The sequence below is a fragment of the Brachyhypopomus gauderio genome, chromosome 9 (assembly GCF_052324685.1).
Source record: "Brachyhypopomus gauderio isolate BG-103 chromosome 9, BGAUD_0.2, whole genome shotgun sequence".
NCBI classification, from domain to species: domain Eukaryota; kingdom Metazoa; phylum Chordata; class Actinopteri; order Gymnotiformes; family Hypopomidae; genus Brachyhypopomus; species Brachyhypopomus gauderio.
Window position 1 is genome coordinate 23,217,745 of NC_135219.1, and position 16,153 is coordinate 23,233,897.

A 16,153-nucleotide genomic window follows, 5' to 3' on the forward strand; every position below is an offset into this window, starting at 1 on the left:
GGCCTTTTAAATAAGGAGCACAGATTTTAGCGAATCACATCAGGTTTACCATGCCTAGGAGCTCTGCTCTTTTTGCACTTTGAAATACTAACACTTATCATGATAACTGTTGTCATGGTGACTATAGATATATATTGTTCTATGATTGTTATTTTCTGTTGACATATCCTGAGGTAACTGTGCAGAATGTAATTTATCACATGCACAAGGAACAAGGATCTATAGTCTTTTTGTTGTTTGGTATGTGTAATGTGACTTTTCAATGAGGAGTCTTAAAAAATGAAAAAGCTACGACTCACAAAATTACTTTTGTATTCTATAGCCAGGGCTTAATTTGAGCCGGATCCTGCCGGAACAGGATCCAGGAACTCTCATTTTGAAGGGTGCGTTCCGGGAACTGTCTGCCTCGATCCAGTAACTTTCAAGCCTACTAATTATAAGTTATGAAGAAATCTGTATGCACTTCTGCACTTAAACACTTATAAAACACATGTAAATAATTTAAAAGTAATTTATATATACAAATTGGCTTGTTATTTTAACATTTGTGTGCCTAAGCGTTTTGTGATCCGGTGACATTGTTGGCTTCTGACCCCTTGTCTCATGCCGCGGTTTGCGTTCTGGCATCGTTTGATTTTCAAATTAAGCACTGTGTATAGCTAATAAGTGTAATGGCACAGTATTAACTTAACTCATTCTAACTGTCAATAAAAGCTTGTTACTCATATGATTACAATTATATTTCTGTATGTGATAAAAACAATTGACAAACACATAAAAACCAGAGGGCAGCAGATCATGTGAAAATATAATATTTGTGTCATTCTCAAAACTTTTGGCCATGACTGTAGACCAGGATAATGACACTACAGAATTTCTTCACAGAGCCTCAGCCATGGAAGTCAAGAGCACACCACCTGAAACAAAATTCAAGACAAAATTAGTCCCGCCTGTATATTTACAAAGTACGGTGATAAAGCTATTGAATCAGTTTCTTTAACACCCCCCCCCCCCATCAGACTCCACCATGTCAAGAGTAGAGGTGCACTTTTCTCGCCACAGACATTCAGAGCCCAGTGCAAAATCATCACAGGAGGAAACCTTCAGACTCCAGATTCAAGACTTAGTCAATCACGTACCTCATCCCCAGGATGCATGGACGATGTCCCCTGAAAGAGAAAACAATTAGATTAACAGTCATGGCCTTTTATTCTGAATTGGTCTTATGCTTGTTTCCCGTGTTAGACATCTGTGACCACTGAATTCTGTAACCAGAGACCACCATGCATGTGTCGTCAAGAAATAAGGTAGGGTCAAATCCTGTTAACTGCACATGGGTACTCAATCGTTGATTGTAGTTTATAAGGAAATTAAAGCTCATTTCAAAATGAATTATTTATTTAGTGTGTATTTCTTGATTAAGATATGTGCTTGTATATACTTAGATATTTGTTAATGACATATTTGGCATTCTTAGCGAGGAGCAAAGTAAATTTTTCATTGTATCTAAGGAAACCTGTTCCCTCTGTGCAAACTCTGAATTTGAAAAGATTAGGTAGGCCTAAATGACATTTTCACGCATGCAGACAATTATGTTTTACGTTGCATGAAAAAAATCTGTTGATTCTAAAGCTTTTGGTTAAACGTCAGCTTATTCATTTCTTAATTTTCTACTAACAAATGCCTAGGGTGGTTCGTACGATTGATAAACATTTCTTTTCTGACGAGAAGCAGCACTATCCAACTCCAATATTTATGAGTCTCTTGAACAGAAGTTGATGGTCACCGATACCGGTGCATCACCGGTTAAGGATGCCCTCGCCGGAATACCGAAAGGGTTCGCCCTGAAATATTAATAATCCCCTCAGTCTCTGCCATGTCATTAGTAGAGACGCACTTTTGTCACAATGTACTTTTGGAGCCCAGTGCAAAACATCACGAGAAACTTTATTGGTATATGCACAGTAAAGAAACGTGTTGCTCTGTACAACGAAATAGTAATAAAGCAAGTAATGAAGGATAAAATAAGCATGCAACATTATGATAAGTATTCATAAATGGAAATGTAAACTAAACAGAAATATAAACTGCTAAGAAGTTTATGTACATACAGTCATTGTGCAGTAGCGAGCTACATTGCTTGTTGTCAGACTGGTATGAAAACCCAATAGACTCAGCACACTTACAAATTGTCTAAACACACTTGGCACTGCCACATAATCTCCTTTCTGCATTTGCCACATGTGAACCTTTTACAAAAACCACAACGCTTAGTGGCACGGTTACTCTTGCAGCCACACTTAACCTGGCACAATGCCCTTTTCCCTGTGTCAGGTGTGGGTTGTTGCTGCTGAAACTCTACCTTGGACACCTCCTTGGCTTCCATATGAGACTGTGCAAGTTCTGTTGCAAGCTTCACCAAGAACTCGGACCGTCTCTCTTTTACCCCAGTGCATGCTTGAAAAAGCACATGTGCATTCAGGCATGAAATGTCAATCATGTTATAAAACACAGCGACTGGCCAACGCCGTGTTCCTGAACGTACACTGTACTTTCGCACCATCTGGTCCATGACATCCACACCACATTTTAGGCTGTTGTAGTCTGTGATTGTGTTTGGCTTTTTTTTTCGGGTGTCTCCAATCTCCACCGTACTGTGCATGCTACTGAGGATGCAGACAGTCTTTTTCCGTCTGGGCGCGTAAACGGTCAGCGTGGCACCAGAGGTTGAAAACACCTGTGTACTAAATTCCTCACGGCCCAAATTCTTTTTGACAGAGTCTGGAAGCTCACGACGAATCTTGTTTACTGTGCCAAGGAGGGTGGTCTTCCGGCCCAGCAACTGCCTTGCTAGTGACAGTGAGGTGAAAAAATTGTCTGTGGTAACAGTTCTTCCTTGGTCCATAAATGGTTCCATAAGCTTCATCACCACATTTTCCGATAGTCTTTCCCCCACGGGACGACTGGAGTCTTTGCCAAGATATGGGATGATGTTGCATACATACTTGGATTTCAGGTCACATGCCACCCAGAACTTTATCCCAAACTTGTCGGGTTTTGTTGCAATGTACTGAAGAAAAGAGCAACGGGTCTTAGTTGGAAAAAGTTGCTCATCTATGGTGATATGCCTTCCTGGGTTGTAACAAGTGATGCAATTGGCAGCGAAAGACCCCCAAACATTAGAGATTGCAGCAAACCGGTCAGTTGCAGCTCGTTCACTGCGTGTGTACTTGTCGTCAAAGTGAAGGTGCTGCATGATGTCCTGGAAGCGGTTTCGCGACATAATCTTGGTGATTAAGGGCACTCCCAGTGTTGTAGACCATGAGTCATGCACCGCTGGAAGGCGCACAACACCTCGCAGGATGAGGATTGCAATGAACGCCTTTAGCTCAGCGAGGGACATGAACCAGTTTTCTTGCTGTGTCTGGCGTGCATGCTGGACAGTCCACCCCTGTATGATCCGAAGCATTTCAATAGAAACGAAACAGAGGAAACTCTGTAAGCGACTCGATTCTTTCCGTAGGGCAAACGCAGTTGGCTCTCCATTTGTGGTATTGCATTTACTTGGGCTTGGATGCACTCCATCATGTCTTCCGATCTGTTCTTCATGCCACACTGTGCCGTCTTTTGCAGTCTCTGTCAGCCGCCCGTGTGTCTCCACGCGACCCCTCTTTACTGGTGATGAAGTCTCCTCATCTACAGGACCATATGTTTGAGATTTGATTAGTGAAAGGTTGAAATAATGTGAAATTGACAAACATAATATTTGAAACATAGCCGGCGATTGGCGGGTTCACACACAAATAGGCATTCTGGCCTTAATGGGGCCATAAATAAATTAATGTGTGCACAAAAAGATTCAATTGAGGCACTAAAGGCCCAAAACGATCAAAATGTGTATTGGGAAATTGAGTCAGATCAAAGAACTAAATCACATGCTGAGATCAGCAGTGTGTGTGTGTGTGTGTGTATGGGGTCTTATGTATGTACTATTCAGTCAGTTCCAGTATTTGGCCAGTAAATGGAGCCCATGTAATACCATACTGATATTACAGTAATGAAATAAGACATTTTAGTGAAATAAAAGGTTCATTTCTGGTCAAGCAGTGCACCTTTTGTTATGAGATCTAATTGCAAAGTTATTTATCTCATTGATCTGACTCATACAAAACCCTTTATTTGTCTGTATTCTGCATAACAGGATTGCAGCATGAGTTTTTATGATTTCTTAGGTTTTTGGACAATGTAGCGACAGGCCAATTTGAACCAAACTTGGCATACCTGAAGGACCTCAGTCTATAAAAGGCTTTGAAATTGGGAGTTGATCAACATGTTTATATGAATTATAGCAATATAGGTCATATATGGCCTCAATGATATAATGGGAAAATGGACCCACCTGAAAATAAAAAAAAATCCAACAATTTTTAAAAATAGTTTACCTACAGTGTCTACAGATTATGCCCATGCCACTCTTGCCATCATTGGATCAAATTCCTAGGACTAGTTCGAAAAGTGCTATTTTCAAACAATTGATGAATGTGACAAAACTACGCCTTTTTTAATAGGACTTGTAATTGCAAAGTTGTCAGGTGGACTGCAAGGAATCAAAAGAATCAAGTTTCATTTTCCTAAGCAAAGATTTGGAAAAGTTATGCATGATTCACAAATAGTGCCACCTAGTGGCCAAATGTTTCAAAACTGCACAGTGTGACAGTCCTGAGATGTGTGTGAACCCTAAATTGCAAAAATAGGTTTCCCCACACTACGTGTGTGAACCCCAATTATAATTCCAAAACATCTCAAGTATGCCACCTTGGAAGTAATGTAGGATTGTTTTCACACAGCAATACGTGGCATATATATATATTTTTTTTTTTATAGTTTATCTTTTGAAAAAATGTTAATAGGTAAAGATATTTCTACATAAATTTATACAATAAACCCTCAACTACTTGAAATAGAATAATATTCGAGTAATTTTAACTTCTACAGATGGTACTTTTTGCAGTGTCTCTTCCAAAAACACAACAGCCATAACTGACAAACAAAAATAGGAAATCTTACCAGAAGAGATTTCAGTCACTACTCGGATCAAGAGTTATTTCTCCTCCATCAGAGTCACAAGGGTCGACATGGTTGAGGACCACGTCCAAAGCCTGCTGTGTTCTGCAAACCTTTGCCATCTTTGCTTCTAAGTCAACAGAGTAAGTGAAATATAGCAACATGGATTTTTATCCACATGTAGGTGGATACATACATAATAGTCATAATCGTTCACACTACCACCCATCACACCCATCCCTGTTCACCGTTACCTGGTACCTGCATATTTCAATCTAATGGCTGCAACATTATATTTATATATTGTAATATTGTAATATAGTACTATAGTGAGAAACCTTTATTCTATTTTATTTCACTATTTCTTCTCCATCGGAGTCAATGGATCAACACAGTTCACACAATCACCCATCCCCCCCGTTTAGCATTACCTAGTAGTGGCTGCATGTACATAAAGGATGGCTTTTATTAGACCTTTATTCTATTTTATTTCACTTAGCATGTAGCCAGATAGGCCATTTACTTTGGTGCAGTTTATTAAAGTCTATGCACTTTATTAACAAGTTTCCTATGTCTGCGGTCATCTCTCTCCATTATAAAACTGACAACGACATTATTTGAACTATAATTCTAAAACATCTCAAGTCTGCCTCCTTTGTACTAATTTTGGATTGTTCTCACTGCAAAAGGAGACATGCTGATTGGTCAAAAATAGCTAAAGTTCTTATTTTTTCTTAAAGGGTTTTTTTTCTTCTCCATCTGAGTCAATGTATCAACACAGTTCACACAATCACCCATCCCCCCGTTTAGCATTACCAAGTAGTGGCTGCATGTACATAAAGGATGGCCTAAACATTTGGCCTGCGGGCCGGAGTTTGGACACCTCTGCATTAGGCCATCATGTCCATTAGTGCAGTTTTCATTAGCCTGCAGCAAATTCTGAAAATACTATTGAATATGGCCTGCATAAGGAGCATGAGCTCAACTCTGCCTGGCCTAATGGGATGCAAATGACCCCAGCACTGCCATTTGGCACTCTCTGCTAGAAGGAGTCGTATGAAAATGCTGGTAGTTGCAGTGTTAAAAGATTACAGTACCTTTAACAGTCACTACTACGACAAATTAACAGAATTGTTGTGCATTTGTCAACGTACCAGAGGTGTCACACGTCGAAAAGGCTCTGACAATACGGCTTTTAGCAACGGCAAACATCAACTACGGAATAGAATAGAAAAACCGGTAACGTCTAAACAAATGCTTACCAATTGCTGCAGCGCTTCAACAGCTACTTGCAAGGAGCCCCTTTCCTGCTCAGAAGAAAGATTGAAATGTGGCCAAGACAGGCCAAGATGGTGGTTTTATATTGTGAGTTCTCGAGGACCCTTAGGTATCCTGATGAGGCGCCTATTCAAAACATCAACGTGTGTATCAAAATAAGAGTTCACTGTCACGTCTTCGTGTGTGAATTTTTTTTCAGAGTGGGGTAGTTTGTATGGTTGTTATTATTAGTTTTTTGGTTCGCAGTGAAAGCGATCTTCTTCATTAATTTCAAACATCGTTGCCATCCATAGGCACTTCAGATGTTTGCTTATAATTCAATTGTAGGCACTGATTGAACTTAAAGTTTGTTTGTTTTTGCTTCTGTTGCATGTTTTATGTGTTGTAGTGTGATCACTGTTTTCAGAGTGTTTGTATATCTTACCTTGTAGGGACTTCTGCAAGTAAGGGCCTGAATAAATGGCATGTAGACATTTGTAATTAAATATTACATGCATCATACAAGTGATTTAAATAAAATAAGTATATATTATATACATATAATATATACATATACAAATGATATATACTATATAATATATATTATATACATATATACAAGGCAAGGCAAAGTTTTTGCAGATGTTGGATGGGAGGACTCGGCAGTTTGGAAGGGTAAGTCCAGTGTGGATTAATACATATTTAGGTGTTCTTTAGGACTTTTAATTTTAACTTATTAAATTGTAACCTTGCTAATTGGGAAGATACATGGAGACATGTTCCAGAGAAGCTCCATGGAGTACTCATTGTGCAAGTTTCAGTGTGACAAAACTTCACATGCTTCACTCTGCTTGTACCCCGAACATGACTGCCGTTTGTGCAGATGGCAACAGAAAACTCTATAGGTTTTGACAGTCAGCAGGGTAAAACTGCTTTATGCATAATAAATGTATGTAAAATGTATGCAACTGTAGGTATCGGGGGCGGACTGGCATACATTACTACCGGGGATTTCCCCGGTGGGCCAAGGGGAAGTATTGTTTCCATTCTAATGGGAGGTAAAAGTTAATATGCTTTACAAAACCCCTTAACCTGTTCTTTGACCATCATGTGTGTTTATTTTTTCTGGTGAGGGAATGTGGGATTTACTGTTGAGGTTCAAAGATACCTGACTGACCCAATAGTTCCACGGTTTATCTCCACCTCTATCAGCTTGCACTGGAATTTTTATGTACACCAGCCTCCTCAGTGCTGTGTGAGGCTTGAAAAATTGTGTCCCAGCACAGTGGAACAAATCCTCTTTTTGAATAAAAACTGAAAACAAAGATGCTAATGTCCACAATCACTAAAATCACTAATAAATCAAACTTGTTTTTCCACAAGCACTTTTGTTATTTTTACATCCATACATAAACATTCACGATATACGTATACATATTAAAAAATGTGATTAATTTTAAAAAGTGTAAAAATAAGAACCCAAACCAGCTAGATATATAAGAAACAACAAATCACAACAAACCAAACAGATTTCCTTTATTGACTTATTGACAAAACGTGAAAAACTTTAATGAAACAATATGGAGTTAAAGGCTAAAAATGAATAAATAAAAGACGCTGCTTTCACTGTCCACCAGATGGCGATAATGTCCACTGCTTCATGAAGTGAACCTTTTTCCGGTACAATGGCCTAGGTGCACACTTCCTCGTTGGTGTAGGGATGGTACCTTATTTCCGGTTGGTATGCGGAAGTGTCGATGTCATGGCCGAGTCTAAATTCACAAGGTGCCTGTTGGAGTTCCCGAAATTTTACCGTCAACGATGTGCGTCGTATTGTCAGAGCATCAAGTACAACGACACAGAGTCAACTTGAAAAGGGTTTCAAGTTCTACGTTTCATCCTACCTCTGCAATTTTGAAGGTAAGTGGCTGACGCTAGTTAGCTAGCTAGCCTGAGGTGGCAGTCTAATGAAGTGATGTTTTTAGTAACGAACCAACCTGTCCTAGTACTAGAAATGCCTTTTAAAAACATGTTTGTATTTCTGATGGAAGTATCAGGCAAAAGTAAGGCTAACGAGATAACAGTGAGGGCTCACTGCTACAGATCTATGAAGAAAACAGATACGCCACACCAGCTGAGAGTAGGACTGGTTAAAATGACACGAGTTCTGTTCAGTGTCACGTTCAAAGTTCTGTTGAACAAGTTCAAAAGTGAGTTCAACACAAGTTCAATCTTTTATCCTTGCTCTTACTTCACGTAAGCTGTGATAACCATAGGCATTGGTTTTCAAAGCTTACAATGGTAGCCAAATGCAGAGTAGCTGAGTGGGAATCATTAGCAGTCTATTTTGCCTATAGTAAACAAATGGGAGTTTATTTTACAGTTCGAGCTATTGTTATCTACCTCTATGACTCAAAAGCAGAATATAGTCCACCTCAGCTATTCTTCAAACTGCATTTTCTAAAATCTGTCAATCTGTCTTTCAAATCTTTCATCTTAACTTCTTTATTAACATATGGCTGCAACACTTACACCTATTAACATATTCTGATAACACTCTTCAAGAAGCAGTTGAAGTAAAACCTGCACTGTTCTGTTGTTGGTGGTGGAAACAACAAAATAATATAAATATAAGTAGGCCTGTTTCACTCCTATGTGTAAGCATTTCATCTGGAGTGAAAATGAAGTTTAAATCTAAAATATATTTAGTTTATAGTTGCTCACTGAACTAGTAGATTGAACCATGCACAACACTGTAGAATAGAAAGACAGTATAGCCAAGTGTTTTAAGAGTGATGCAAAACAGCACAAACGTTACATGAGACAATAAACAAGTGACATTCACCACTAACAACATGATGGGACAGATATTGCGCCTATTGACATTGCTGAAGTCTTCTTTTCAAGATATTAAATATTGCCTCTTGTGTATTTCAGATGACATTACGTGATTCAATGCCAGTTGTGCTCATTAAGAGCAACTGCTCTTGTGTTGCTAGTTGCGGAATCTGCAAACACTTGGTTGCATTGCTTTTCCAGACTGCTCATTATTCTGAATCTGGCATGTCTGTCGATCCCTCCTGTCCTTTCATGCACACAGACAGAACAGAAGTGGCATAAACCACCAACAATGGTTTGTCTTATTTCATTATTTAATGTTAGTTAATGTATCACAGTCACTTTACTAACACCATCTTTTAAATTAATAGGGGGTGAAGCCTGGACCCGTGGATGCCATGGTTGTCCTAAAGCCAAAACCAGGTGCTACTACAGCCAGTGGAGTTAGGTATGTAGTACCAAATTTAATAGGCAGATTACAGTGTGTGGTTAAAAAAATATATGCTTTTGATCATCTGATAAGACGATCTGATCTGTTCTCTTCAAAATTTAATTTAGCCTTGTTGTACTTCAGATTAGTGTTGTCAAAAAAATTGATATATCGATACGTATCGATACTGAACATTCTGAAACATAAGTTTAACGTGCTGGGAAATATTGGTACAAGCGCTTGAATTGAACCCTGCAAACATGACTTTGTTCATTGCGCTTCAGCGCGGCGCGTGCGAAGTTACAAAATTCGAGAGGTGCACGACCTCGCGTGCGCCGCGCTTCAGCGCAATGAACAAAGTCATGTTTGCAGGGTTCATACACCTTGTGGAATTCAAACACTTGTATGTCACTTTCAAGGTCCATTTCAATATTTCCCAGCACGAGCAAAGACACTTTGTCAGATGTTCAAAAGACGTCCACTGAAAAGCCAGAATGAAAGTTTTAGCGATGTCTTTTTTAAACGTCTATTACTGCCGTTCAGTTGCAGTTTTTGCACGTCCTGACATCCAATAAAGGTCCTAGTCAAACGTTCAGATAGAAAACTCGTCATAGACGTTCATGTTAAGTTAAAAGGTTAAGGTCCTAGTCACACTGTCAGATTTTGAACCAGTTTTGAACGTCCACCAGACATGCAAAAAAGGGTCTGGACTGACCGACGTGATACAGACTTGATTTTAACGTCTTTCTGACGTCGCATGTTTGTTGGGATAAGTTAAATATTTATACATGTACTCGAAATTATTCGCTTTTTTATCACATTATTTAATGGTTGTTTATTTTCAAAACGCCCAATCGTAACGTCTTCACGTTCTCTCATGTTTCATCCTGGAATTGCAAGATGCTCGTATTTGTTAACACAAAATAACTGTTCAGTCAGACAGATATTTGTTGTGAAATGAAGTTACAATTTCAAGCATTTTCTAACACCTTTTGTGGCCTTGTCACAGTCACACCTTATTGAGGAGGCACCAAGATCCCAAAGTGCTACACCTGAGTGGCATTCACTTAGGAGAGAAAGAGTGACTGCCTCACATTTCAGAGAGGTGAGCCACGTTAGAGGTCCAGGTGCTGCAGAAAGGATAATCCGAGGGACACGACAAACAGCACATGTGAAGAGGGGACTTGAAATGGAAACAGAGGCCTTAAAGGACTGTGCAGTTCTGAAAAACTTGAACTTGACCAAGTGTGGGCTAGTGATTCATCCAGATGCATCTTGGCTGGGTGCATCACCTGATGGACTTGTATATGACACACTTGAGCGTCCATCATTTGGGCTTGTTGAAATTAAGTGCCCAAATGCACAAAGCTATGTAGACTGCAAATTCCTCAAAGTGGCACAAGGCCTACACAAATTGAAGGAGAGCCATTGTTATTATTGGCAAATCCAGTTCCAGTTATTGATTACTGGTATGCAGTGGTGTGATTTAGTTATCTGTGCCCATGATGATATCTTTATGCAGCGAGTTTACAGAGATAGCAGTGTATTAGAAGAGGTGAAAAGGAGGTGTGACATGTTTTTCTTTAACACTTACATGCCAAAATACCTCTCTATGCCCAAGCAATAGAAAATCATAATGAAGACATGAACAATTAAAACAATTTCAATTTATTCTGTCAATTGTATTACTATTGTATTCGTTTCATTTTTTACAAATACAGTAAAAGTTAAGAAATACATAATGTATTGTGTTGTCAATTTTACATATAAAAGTGAAAGCATTTTATACAATTAATCATATTGCACTGTACCTTAACATTGCAGCCAATATTTACAGACTAGCATGACCTAAAACAGGGGTCGGCAACCTTTTTGACTCGGAGCCACAAAAGCAAAAATAATTGGAAATTTATTTCAGTGACGATGACATGTCACTCAAGCGAACCAAAACTAAATACCGGACATTTGTGAAATTCCACCCGAACATTTTTTTAAGTCTCAAAAATAATATACGGTAATTAAATACTCATTAATTCTCTTCAAAAGCTGAGCCGCATCAGAGGGATAAAGAGCTGCATGCGGCTCCGGAGCCGCGGGTTGCCGACCCCTGACCTTAAAGGGATCATTTTAAGGTTAGAGAAAAAAATAAATAAATAAATCGCCGTAATTCACATTACATCATCTGTCTAATTCTGGATTGAGATTAGCCATTGTTTGCCCAGGCTTTTACCAAGGGGCCATTTTGATAATTCACCAAAAGACAGGCAACAGTAAAAATTTGGTTTATGCTCCCTGTGATTGAAAGGGGGATCACTGTGCTGAATATTTTATGTTCTTTGACTCTGCGAATCACACGCTCAACATGGACTCTCAGTCTTGCAATGGACTGTGACGTTCTGATCTCTGACCTAGACAGTTGAGCTCTCTTTGACAGAAACGTGGGTATGTGGACTTTGCATGGAACGCAGTCTTCAACAAGGAAACCCTTGTCCACCATGATGGCCATAGATGGGTCAAGGAGGGCCACAATGCCAGACTGCTTTAAGATCTCTTTATCACTGATAGCACCTTGATAAAGAGAAGACACAAAGGTCACTGCGCCATGAGGGGCTATCCCAAGCAACCATTTGAATGTACAGTGTGATTTATAAGTGGAAAACACTTCACTCTGAAGGAGAAGGGAATTTGGAGTTTGACATCTCAGTTCTGTGGAATCTAAAATTATTTGAGTGTCAGCGTAGTCCTGAAACACATCTGGGAGGTGAGTTTTCACAGTGTCCACATCTAACCAAACATAAACAGCTCCCAATACAGTATAAAGGAAGTTGGCCCAGGTGTTAATACGACTAACAGTTGACCGATGGATTCTAAATCTATGGGCCAAATCCTTTTGCATCAGTCCCAATGACGGGTAGTACATGAAGAGAAAAATCTCATCAATTGCTTGAAGAACCTGGGGAAAAAATACATTATCCTATTGTCATATTACATTATGACTATCAAAACTTCTTTTGATGTAAAGATTAATTTGAAAATGATGACATAACATGCTTTGTATGGACAACAGGAAAACATTTACCGTTGTACTGGCAGAGTGAGGGACCTGATCAGTCTTCTCAACAGTCCGTGCGCTTGTAACCCGTATGATGATGTGGGTGGCTGGCTCTATTTGCTTCCAAAAGCCCATCAGGTGGGCATGGTTTGCAAATCTGTGGAATATAAAAGTTATATATAAAGTTATATAATCGCTATTTCATTCACAATGTATTTCAGACACCAGAGAAGGCCCATCCGTATACTGTGTCCTGCCATATTTTGTATTTACCTGGTAAAGAATCGTATGTCGTCATCAGAGGCAGAAAACCGCTCCAAACAGAACTTGCTGCGGACAGTTAAGTCTTCGATTTGTTTTCGGAGCCTTGATATCTCCTCGCGTAGCTCTTCATTTTCATTGAGGGAGAGATCAAGCGCAGCAGGCTCATTACTGACGCAGTAGTCATGTTCATGACACGGTAAGGGGTCATCATCATCATGGTCAGTCTGCATCTCTGTTAGATCAGTGTTGGGTGGACGCTCTGTTCTTTCCCATACTCCAGATCATGGAGTTGGAATAGTATAGTTATTCCATTGAAATAGCACAGGAAAAGCTCCAGGTCGCAGTCGTCGTCGTCCAGCAGGAGTGGGAGGTTCGAGCAGATCAGCAGCGATAAAATGTCGCAAACACACTCGGGAAGTACTCGTGACGATAAAATGATCTCTCCTGATCTTAACCACCCATTGTTTCTGCAGTTCTGAGTCCTTTGGAAAGGTGTGGAAGCTCAGGTAGGAATTACACCTTGTCGATGCTGTGCAGAATGGCACACAGCAGTGGTGGTTGGACCTGCTGTCTGTACGTTGTTGAAACGATACTTTTTTTTGTTTACCCGTCATGTTTAGGACACATAAACGGACAGGAGATGAAGCAAACATCATCATCAAGGTTGGCAAGCTATCAAAACATACCAACTCAAAGGGTTAACATGATATCAGGCTCATGGGACAAAAATGATGGGAAACAAACACAAGTTGTAATATCCACAACATTAACATTTTCTTAATCCAAAATCGGCGCTCTGAACCAAACCTCGTCTTTATCAAGTCTAAACTAAACTTATAAAGGAGCAGCAGCAATAACTAAGCATTATATACCAGCCAAAGATAGAAGCTGTAGGTGGTTAGCGCCTAAGGCCAAGAAGCTACAGGGGCTAGCTAAGCAAACTAAAAGGCACAGGTGGTTAGAGAGCAAAGCTAAAGGTTGCACTCCAGTTATGTAGCTTAACTAAATCCCCAACCCATAAAACTCCGTATACAAGTGAAACATACCTGCTTTAACCCCGTCAAAACTACTAATGGCTCAGTTCTGCTCCCACAATAGTACTGCACCAGGAGGCGCCTCGTCTGGGCCTCTCCCTCGATATAAGAGCAGGCAGGCCCGTTGACAGTCTTGCTGGGGCCCGGGACAGGAAAGATTCATGTGACCCCCCCCCCCCAGCGCCAGCGGCACGAGGGTTCGCGCGAAAATGACGTAATCGCAGTGGCTCCGCCCATGCGCGAGGGCCTCGCGCGCTGTCGGTTCGCAAGGTCGTGCACCTCTCGAATTTTGTAACTTCGCGCGTGCCGCGCTTCAGCGCAATGAACAAAGTCATGTTTGTAGGGTTCATACACCTTTATAAGGTGGAATTAAAGCACGTGTACGTCACTTTAAAGGTCCATTTCAATATTTTCCAGCACGTTAAACTTCATTAAGTTAAATATTTATACATATACTCGAAATGATTCGAAATAATTCGCTTTTTATCACATTATTTAATGGTTGTTTATTTTCAAAACGCCCAATCTTAACGTCTTCACGAGAACTGTTCAGTCAGACAGCTATTTGTTGTGAAACGAAGTAGTTACAATTTCAAGCATTTTCAAGTACTTTACCCTAAATTCCAGCACTTTTCAAACCTGGAACACAATGCAACTTTAAAATTCGTCAGGTAAATGTTTTTCCTTTCTTTTCTGCGCTCCAGATTTCTGTATTTACTTTAACTATCCACCACTGTATTTCCCGCTGTTGGGCGGATACCGGCCGGCTACAGTCGGTGCTGGATCAAACCATTTTCCAGTGGGAGGCGGGGGTGTATGCACTTAATGGAAAATATGCAGATAGGTAAAAAACATATATATTTGAGCCATTGAGCTTATTATGAGTACATAACTTTATATTAATGAAAGATTTCAAGATTATTTAAAAATTATAGACTTTAAATAAAAAATAAATTGCTGGGCTCTTTGATGGGCCCCCCTGGCCCTAGGGCCCGGGACAACAGACCCGGTTGTCCCCCCCTGTCGACGGGCCTGAGAGCAGGACTAAACACTTAGTACTGGACACTAGTCTCACATTTAAAAGCAGAATACATGAGTAAAAATGCACCGTACCTTACAACAGCGAACACTCCGTAAAGTCGAGCTCACGCTCCAACCCTGTCGTCCCGTTGTGCTGCTTAGCTTAGCCACGCTATTGCTGCAAGGACCCCATGGTGCCCTTATCACATGCCTGATTACAGGCACACTGCAGCCTGTAACTACTCACTCCTCCCATACCAACAAATCTGTGGAGGGAGCTAAAGATCAGGGTGATGGCAAGGAGACCCTCCAACCTCCAAAGAGTTGGAGCTCATCACTAAAGATGAATGGACAAAAATACCAGTGGAGACATGCAAAAAGCTGGTCAGCAATTACAGGAAGCGTTTGATTGCTGTAAATAAAGGCTTTTCTATTAATTATTGAGAAGGGTCTGAATAATTTTGGACATGCTACTTTTTGTGCAAATGTGAATAAAAGCTGAGAATTTTTTTTCCCCACAATGATGCCTCTTGTACATCATCGTATTATCTCCTGGGAGATTTCCAGTCAAAAATATAATTTCTGGTTAAATAAAAGTAAATTTAAGTCAAAATTTGACAGGGGTATGACTGTGTATATATATATATATATATATATATATATATATATATATATATATATACACACACACACACACACACACACACACACACACACGCGCGCGCGCGCACACACACACATCATGAAAGCACGTATTTGTAATGCACTTAGATGTATTTATGATACATATGTGAAACAAAAGTTAATATCATACTTTGCTAAAAGGTAAAAACATGTTTTTACTTTTTGTTCTTTCTGCATGTTTAGGGGTTAGTGATGTATTCTGTATTACAATACAATGTGGTATACTAATTCAAATGTTTTATGGAAGTTGTTTTAAGTTTCTTATATTTTAGCCTGTAGCAACAAGGAACACAAAAAATTCCAAGTCCAGCATTATGTCTGCACATACCGCTTCAGTCAGGATCACTTGGAACTTTTGTTCCATTCTGTCAGGGCATCAGGTAGAAATTTCACATTATAATTAGTCTTTTCAGTCCGTGAGCCAGAGCGGATATTGGTACCATCTGGGTGGGCATTCTAGTAGAGAATATACATCACTTGTTTACAATATTATAGACCTCTTCAGACACC

The 16,153-nt window shown here is 39.8% G+C and overlaps 1 protein-coding gene, 2 long non-coding RNA genes and 1 other non-coding gene across 5 annotated transcripts; 1 reads left to right on the top strand and 3 right to left on the bottom strand.

Moving 5' to 3' along the window:
- Positions 1-591: 591 nt before the first annotated feature.
- LOC143522586 (uncharacterized) lies at positions 592-5,181 on the bottom strand. Its single transcript, XR_013133063.1, has 3 exons — positions 5,068-5,181; positions 1,140-1,169; positions 592-917 (listed from the first exon to the last, which is right to left on the bottom strand). It is a non-coding gene; the product is annotated as an uncharacterized LOC143522586 (long non-coding RNA).
- On the bottom strand, positions 1,009-1,099 carry LOC143523709 (small nucleolar RNA SNORD88). Its single transcript, XR_013133454.1, has one exon. It is a non-coding gene; the product is annotated as a small nucleolar RNA SNORD88 (small nucleolar RNA).
- A 2,905-nt stretch (positions 5,182-8,086) lies between the features above and the next one.
- On the top strand, positions 8,087-11,215 carry LOC143522588 (uncharacterized). Its single transcript, XR_013133064.1, has 5 exons — positions 8,087-8,241; positions 8,373-8,531; positions 9,259-9,454; positions 9,531-9,607; positions 10,599-11,215. It is a non-coding gene; the product is annotated as an uncharacterized LOC143522588 (long non-coding RNA).
- A 485-nt stretch (positions 11,216-11,700) lies between these two features.
- On the bottom strand, positions 11,701-14,013 carry LOC143523517 (uncharacterized). Of its 2 annotated transcripts, none has more exons than XM_077018011.1 (3): positions 12,915-14,013; positions 12,669-12,798; positions 11,701-12,157 (listed from the first exon to the last, which is right to left on the bottom strand). In XM_077018011.1, the coding sequence occupies exons 1-3, from the start codon at positions 13,133-13,135 to the stop codon at positions 12,131-12,133; spliced, it is 378 nt and encodes a 125-aa protein (XP_076874126.1). In that variant the 5' UTR covers positions 13,136-14,013; the 3' UTR covers positions 11,701-12,130. The 2 variants fall into 2 exon arrangements, with proteins under 2 accessions (XP_076874126.1, XP_076874125.1); XM_077018010.1 differs by having other exon boundaries at positions 11,715-12,542; positions 12,915-14,012.
- Positions 14,014-16,153: the final 2,140 nt, after the last annotated feature.